At 41.1% G+C, this 7931-nt stretch overlaps 1 protein-coding gene across 2 annotated transcripts; it reads left to right on the top strand.

The window, feature by feature from the left end:
• Positions 1–737: 737 nt before the first annotated feature.
• LOC114634816 (prostaglandin E2 receptor EP3 subtype-like) lies at positions 738–1915 on the top strand. Of its 2 annotated transcripts, XM_028783419.1 has the most exons (2): positions 738–1743; positions 1833–1915. In XM_028783419.1, the coding sequence occupies exons 1-2, from the start codon at positions 738–740 to the stop codon at positions 1913–1915; spliced, it is 1089 nt and encodes a 362-aa protein (XP_028639252.1). The 2 variants fall into 2 exon arrangements, with proteins under 2 accessions (XP_028639252.1, XP_028639251.1); XM_028783418.1 differs by having other exon boundaries at positions 738–1838.
• Positions 1916–7931: the final 6016 nt, after the last annotated feature.

Below are 7931 nucleotides of genomic sequence, written 5' to 3'. Positions count from 1 at the left end.
ATTAAGGAATTTTATGCAAACAATGAATACTTCCATGTACCCAGTAGTTATTTGTAAGTGTATGCTATGGTGGAATTATTTTAATTGTTCAATATCTAAGAAAAGCTATAGCAAAATGGATCATTTTACATTAAAAAATACAGTGAAATGGTTAGCACTGCACAAATTTGACATGTCCCGGAGTGAAGAAGGTTACAATTTGTATAATGCTGTGTATGCTGCAGCCCACACCTACCATGAACTCATTCTTCAACAAGTAGAGTCTCAGAAAATGACAGAATCCAAGGGAATGTTCACTAACTGTCAATAGGTAAAGTCGCTTACATTTCTCTCTATATATATATCTAAATGTGATCTTTTAAATGGCTCCTGAGAAACTCACATAAATTTGTTAGAGATTATTCTTGCAATAAAACTATTTCTATCCTTTAAAACTACCTAATGAGTGTTTTACATGGATATGTAACATGTACAAGGATAACATATAATAAGAGATAATATTTTTGTATTAATGTCAGAAAATTTGTGAAAATGTGTTTCAACATTTTATCAAATGAGTTCAATATTTAAAATAGGGGTCGGGCGGCGCCTGTCCAGTCCCCGCAGCCTAGCGCGGGCAGCGGCGGGTGATGGAGAACAGAGCCCCGTCCCCCGCTGTCCTCCAGCGCGCTCCGCTGCTACCCCGCAGCTGAGCCGGGAGGCTCCGGCCCTGTGCGCCCTACCGTGGCCCCGCCACTATGGCCAGCATTTGGGCGCCGGAGCACTCTGACGAAGCCCACAGCAACGGGTCAAGTGCTGTCGACGACTGCGGCTCCGTGTCCGTGGTCTTCCCCATCACCATGATGGTCACTGGCTTCGTGGGCAACGCATTGGCCATGTTGCTTGTGTCGCGGAGCTACCAGCGCCGCGAGAGCAAACTCAAGAAGTCTTTCCTGCTGTGCATTGGCTGGCTGGCGCTCACCGACTTGGTGGGGCAGCTCCTGACCAGCCCGGTGGTCATCCTCGTGTACCTGTCACAGCGATGCTGGGAGCAGCTCGACCCATCGGGGCGCCTTTGCACCTTCTTCGGGCTAACCATGACAGTGTTCGGGCTGTCCTCGCTCTTGGTGGCCAGCGCCATGGCCGTGGAACGCGCCCTGGCCATCTGCGCGCTGCACTGGCATGCCAGCCACGTGAAAACTCGCGCCACACGCGCGGTTCTGCTGGGCATGTGGCTGTCTGTGCTCGCCTTCGCGCTGCTGCCAGTGCTGGGCGTGGGCCGCTACAGCGTGCAGTGGCCGGGCACGTGGTGCTTCATCAGCACCGGGCCGGTGGGCAACGAGACGGACCTTGCGCGCGAGCCGGGCAATGTAGCCTTTGCCTCTGCCTTCGCCTGCCTGGGCTTGCTGGCTCTGGTGGTGACCTTTGCCTGCAACCTGGCGACCATCAAAGCCCTGGTGTCCCGCTGCTGGGTCAAAGCCGCTGCTTCCCAATCCAGCGCCCAGTGGGGCCGGATCACCACGGAGACAGCCATCCAGCTCATGGGGATCATGTGTGTGCTGTCCGTCTGCTGGTCACCGCTATTGATAATGATGTTGAAAATGATCTTCAATCAGATGTCGGTTCAACAATGCAAGACACAGGTGGGAAAGGAGAAGGAGTGCAATCCCTTCCTCATTGCAGTTCGCCTGGCTTCGCTGAACCAGATCTTGGATCCCTGGGTTTATCTGCTGCTAAGAAAAATCCTTCTTCGGAAGTTCTGCCAGATCAGGGACCACACCAACTACGCTTCCAGCTCCACCTCCTTGCCCTGCCCAGGTTCCTCAGTCCTGATGTTTAGCGACCAGATGGAAAGATGATGAACAAACTGAAGTGGACATTCATTGCAGTACCTGATTCCCTGGGTCTGAGAATTTCTTCCCCCAGGGAAGGATAACTGAACCTTTTGGATTGTATCTTCTTTTGGCTTCATGTTTTAAATTTTCCTTGCCATTAAACACACTGAGACAAGCTTTCTTAGGATAAGCTGAGAGTCTGGCTGTTAGCTGCTTCCTGTGAAGGACTGAGACTTCTTCCTTGTGAAGAGGGGCAAGACTTCATAAAGCAGCACAAAGAGACTCAGTGCAGAAGTATCTTCATCTCCAGCCCCCAGAACCTTTATGGACGTGGACACCTTCATGTGTTTGATAGTCTGATTCTACTATATAGATCTGAAACTGCAGCATAACTTTTTAACAGTGAAACATCAGTGTGTTGAGAGCAAATGTCCATCTAATAAACCATGAGCTGAACAAGACAAAAAAGCCTGCAGGAGAAGGCAGGAGAGATTGTGCAAAGGGTGTTTGTGCCAAGAAGGTATAGGGCTCCAGAATTGTCTCCTTCTCAGTGAGGCTTGGAAATAAGGTTTCTAATTTAGTTCTAATTATTGGCCCCTTAGTAATTCAGGAATCATGCCATCATTTCTCTGCTTTTAAAGGGAGAAGTTTAGATAAAGACACATTCCATGTGTCACTAATAGTTCCAAAGCTAGGTGACTAAATGTTCAGTTAGAGCTGTTAAAAGGAAAACCAGCTAATTATCATTCCAGTTCAATGTTATTTCTGAATTACTATTTACTTAAGATTTCTCATAATTTGTGCTCAGGCAGCACAATCAAAAGGGGAATGGGAAAAATTACTGACTGACAGTTATTCCACATCTAAGTCTGTGACTTTTTTGTGAAATAAAATGATTTTGTGTGGAAAAAAAAAATAAAATAAAATAAAATAAAATAAAATAAAATAGGAGTCAAGAGTTATCATAAAAGCATTAACTGATAACTAGCCTAGAATAATTTTCTCAAGAATATTTTTCTCAATAATTGGTACATTTGCTGTGATTAACAGTTATTCATTTAAAGTAACAATTATTTATAAAAACCTAAATGATGAAGGCTGCACAATTAATAAGTTTATGTTTATTTCATATATGAAAACTGTATGTACATGAATTACACACAACAATCATTTGTTTCCACAACTTCCAGATATTCAGACTTCCCACTCATTTTCACATACATGGCTTCAATTTTATAAATTATTCTTGAAAAACATGTGCACACACACACACACACACATTCAGTATCACCGTACACATACATATACAGGTACTCACATCATGTTACTTGTTATTTGGATAGCATTTATTTTAACACTTTATGTCTTGGAACATTAAAATGAATTATATGAATTTTTAATTACCCATGAGTTATACTATATATAAGTACATGGGATTATTTTAATATAGCTGTCATTTCTGAAAAATATTAAGAATTAGGGGAATTCTCAATTTTACTTTTCCTTGGCTTCGTTTAATAGACTGTGACCAAAGTACATAAGAAAATAAACACCTTTCTTACATGTTTTTTTTTTTTTTTTTGATCATAGTGTTGGTTACAGCAATAGAAACTAAAACATCCCCTAATTGGTAAATTGCCTCTGTTGAGATTTGGAATATCATAGACTCCTGATACAATAAAAGACACTGATTTGAAAAGAGAAACAAGAGTGAATGATAGCAGAGTGTGAAGCACAGTGACAGTAATGCATATTGTGGTGGTCATCACAAAAGTTCTGGATTTTAGAATACCTTTACAATGTACTAGGAAGATGTTAAGAATATCAGATAACATAAGAAGAGAACACAGTATGAAAAGGACAAGGGCGTTCAGATTGTGTCTGCAATGTAAGACTCTACCTTTATGCAAAAACACACATTTTCATTATGAAATGATTGTGTTTCATTAAGTGAGGAAAACCACTAATGGAAATATCCCACACAAGATCTTTACCACAATAAGCTCAGTGAAGTATACAAACATATAAATCACTCTAGATGAAGGGTCTCATCATTAGTTTTATCAAAATATGAGTACTAAAGATTATTTGGGTTTCATATTGCACACACAAACACACACAAACACGCACACACACATGACTTCTTTGCATCACACGTTGCAGGTCAGTGTCATGTTTTTCTCAAAGTTCTGTTTGCTGCTCTACTTTTTAAATATTATTTGGTAGTTTGTTTTTGACATTGTAATTTAACTGCTTCTTGTTTATGTTTCCTATCTTCAAAACACTCTTTTTACCCCTCCCTGCAATCCTAAAATGTACATGCCCTCTTATTTCATCAATTCTTACTGAATGTGTATATGTATTTGCATATCCATATCTTCTTGAAATATAAATTGTAGAGACCATGTAAAATTACATATATTTATGTTCTGCTGGCTCATTATTGGTAGTATATTGCCAATACTTGTTCTCTGGTTGTCCCTGAGCATGATAACCTTTTCCATTCCCAGGTTTATAGTTTCCTTCAAATGGTTATGTAGATAATACATTGCCAGCTTTCTTCCTTCCAAGCTGTCATGCACACTGTGACCCTTTTTCTCATTATGTTTTGGAGGTCATATTGGTAAGACTTCAGGGTATACCTTCTGCCAATCCTAGAAGACATATGTTCACAGCTAGCTTCCTTATCCTTTGACTCTCAAGATCTTTCCTACCATCTTCTCTTTTCCCTGAGCCTTTGATGAGGGACAATTTTGTAAGAGGGTACATTGCTTGTTTCTAAATGTACATTTTGAAGAGGAGGAATCTTTATGTAGTGGGACCCTCTTGATCTTTATTCCCTTTACCTTTTCCTCTGGTAGCATGTGGTATACTTTCTAGCAATTTGAATTCCAATCACCAGAGGTAAAGCTTCTAGTTGGGGACCAGCTCAACTTCTCCATATTTGATGACATAAGTAAGGTTTCTCTTCAGGATTATCTCCTTACCACAAGTTAATATAAAAAACAACACAACTCAGAGCTCAGGGATCTATGTGGAAAAGCAGATCAATAAGTATAAGTAACAGAGGCATTGAGTGACTTTAGTAAAACAGTATCATTAAGAAAAAGGGACTGATAATTATATGACCTCACAAAGATTTCTCAGCAGTCATAAGGCTCACACACGATCAAGCCCTACAGTGTCCCAATATTGACAAGGAGACATGGACAACTGCAGATACATTATAAATTTAGAATATGTGGCCATATCTGACAAGAAACAGTCTTTTGTTATCTTGATATTACTCTATATTGATGTTCCATCACCTGGTAAAGAAACTGAGGGAAGAAAACACAAATTTCAACATAAATACCTTCTAAATAAAATAAAACAAAACCACACCTGAGTGAATACTCTTTTCTGCAATTGGTCATGTAGTACCTTGGAAGGCAGCTGGTTTCTGATGGCAGGCATTTTGCCATGCCCCCATAATCCAGGATTCTGAAATGAGGCCTCCATAGATTTGTGTCCTTCAGTCGTGTAATGGCTATGCTCCTACCCACTACCCACTAAGGTAGAGGATATGACCACAAGTCACATACCATCAAGATAGATCTCTATTTTAATAAGGTACCTAAAGGCCAGAAGGGTGTAGCCAATTAAGCTTTCCTTTCCAGATACTGCTCCCTGCAAAAGGTGTTTAACCTCAGGCCAGCCCTGAGAAAAGAGGTACACTTTTTACTCATGCCACTCTCCACAATGACTTAAATAAATGCTTAAAACCATGGACTGTCTCTTTTCATCAGCATCTGCCATGGGGAACATTGGAGAAGGCCTTCGCCTACAGAGCCACCTTATAATTTCCTGCAGAAGACGTCTCAGCACTCCTAGATGCTGAGACCAAAAACCCAAGCCAGCTGCCCACGGCAAGCCAAGAACTCTCATCTGGACACCCAGAGCCATCGAGGGGTGAGTGAAGTCAAACTTCCTAAGTCCTGCCTCCCCAAGTGGCCCTAGACCCATTGTGGGGCAGACAAAGGACACTACTTAACCCAATAAGAAAACAAAAATGTCTACATAAATGCATTCTAAATTAAATAAAACAAAAACACACATGAGTGAATTCTCTTTTCTACAGTTGGTTATTTGGTCTTAGCTGACATTTATAAGTAATTCCTCTTCTATCCATTTCATATTTTCTCCACCTTCCTCTACCAGCAGCACATCAAGTTGTGACCCTTTCCCATAGGTAGTGATGCCTACCTGTATTTCTTCTGATGTAGCTGTATCCTTTGTCATCCTGATTGGAATAGGCTGTTTTCTTTTCCAAATTAATTTAATCAAAGACTTGTGAGCACCAGGATATATCCTAATGGATCTCCTGTACTTCAGATATTAGATGTGTAATCTCCATTTTGGGCTCATTATCACACTTTCCTGGACATAAAATAAGTTTGTTAGTTTGGTACAATATTGTGTCAAATACATTTTTGGGGAATGAAACATTCTGAAATTCTATGTAAGACATTCAGTAAGACTGAGGTTTTGGGAGAAGCCTGCATACAGGAAAGATAACTCCACAGGCAGAAGAGTGTCATTTCAGGTAAGAACAAATCATTGTCCTTTTTAGAGAGGAAAGAGTCCAATGTAGTCATCCTGCAACCACATTAATGGCAGGTAATCCTAAAGAATGATGTCATGTCTATGGCTCAATGTTGGTCTCTTCTGTTGGTAGACATAGCACTCAGCAGCAACTGCAGCCAGGGGAGCCTTGCATAACTTCCATCATTTCCATCACGATCACACATTTATTGGCTGAATGGACAATGATAGGAATGACTGGAGATAGAGATTGACAGTGTGCAGAACAGTTATCCAATCTACTTGATTACTGAGCAAAGGTCAACTTTTGAAGAGTATTTATGGTAGGAGCAAGTATTTTTAAATCCTTCTACCGTTTGTTGACTTTTATCCACACATTTCTTCCTTAGATGTCTTTGTCAATAATGTTCTTATTTTCATTTAATTATTTATTTTTACCTTCATATTTTTTCTTTATGAATTGCACATCGTGTACCTCACAGATTAATTTGATAAGGCATATGCAAACCATTGTGCATTAGGCTTTTTTTTTTCACCTTGATACAAATTAGAGTCATTTTAGAGGAGAGAATATTTTTTTATTATAATTTATTTTTTCTCAAATCGCAATTCATTCACACAGGGGTTATAAACACAGAAAGGCAGGATGTGGGGAAGAGGATGACACTGGATTATGGATGTTCAGGGGAATACAGATATCTTCAGAACCGGGTATCGGCTGGTTGAAGGTTCAGGGGACAAGTCACTATGACTCTGCCTATGACTCGCTTGTCCTTATCTAAGTTGGTATTGTCTGCCAAGGCTACCTATTTACAAGGTCTATGGCTACTCAGGCTAGTAAATTTTCACAAAAGCTGCCTGTTGACATTAGCTTATAGCCATCTGTTTCAATGTTTTTCCAATGAGACCCAAGACTTGGTGTTAGTATACGTGTATGACAGGCCTATTGCTGATTTTAGGCCTTTGACTGATTTTAGGCCTTCAGTGTGTAAGCAGGGCTGCCCCTGACATCTCCTCCCTTCTCTAAGTATAGAAGGGCTGTGGCAATTCTAATCTTGCGAAGGCGGGGATAGAGGCCTGACCTCCAGTAATTGAAGGGGAGATTGTCATGGCTCCAGTCCCCCTGTGGTTGTCCAGTGAGGCATGAGGGCCATACCCATCCCAATGTCTTTTTCCTGGAGAGGGGATACTTTTGACATCAACCTCTATACTGTCAGGCTTGTCCCTCGGGGAACCCAGATAGATATTTTTATCTTTTATTGATAGTCCCTTGCAGTGCTTAGCCTCGCAGCCTAAGCAAGAATTCAGATCGCCTGTCAGAGGGGGTTCTGGGTGGCCCCTCTCTGCTTGGTCTAGGGGCAGAAGTCCCCCCTTTTAGGTTGGGTGGAGATGTGTTTTGGGAACACCCTGTATAAACTAACAACCTCATCTTGAGTCTCGTGGTCCTCCATAGCTAACTTATGATAATGTATCTGAGTAGGTTTTGCTACCAAATTATTTATCTGTTGTATCACATGGTTAGTCTGCCTATTT

This window comes from Grammomys surdaster, unplaced genomic scaffold (assembly GCF_004785775.1).
Source record: "Grammomys surdaster isolate TR1022 unplaced genomic scaffold, NIH_TR_1.0 1122, whole genome shotgun sequence".
NCBI classification, from domain to species: domain Eukaryota; kingdom Metazoa; phylum Chordata; class Mammalia; order Rodentia; family Muridae; genus Grammomys; species Grammomys surdaster.
The sequence above is the reverse complement of the archived record's forward strand: the minus strand, read 5'-3'. Positions and strand labels throughout refer to the sequence as shown.

Excerpts from the sequence above, each read along its gene's own strand:
- LOC114634816 (XM_028783418.1), top strand. The coding sequence starts at position 738 with ATGGCCAGCATTTGGGCGCCGGAGCACTCTGACGAAGCCCACAGCAAC.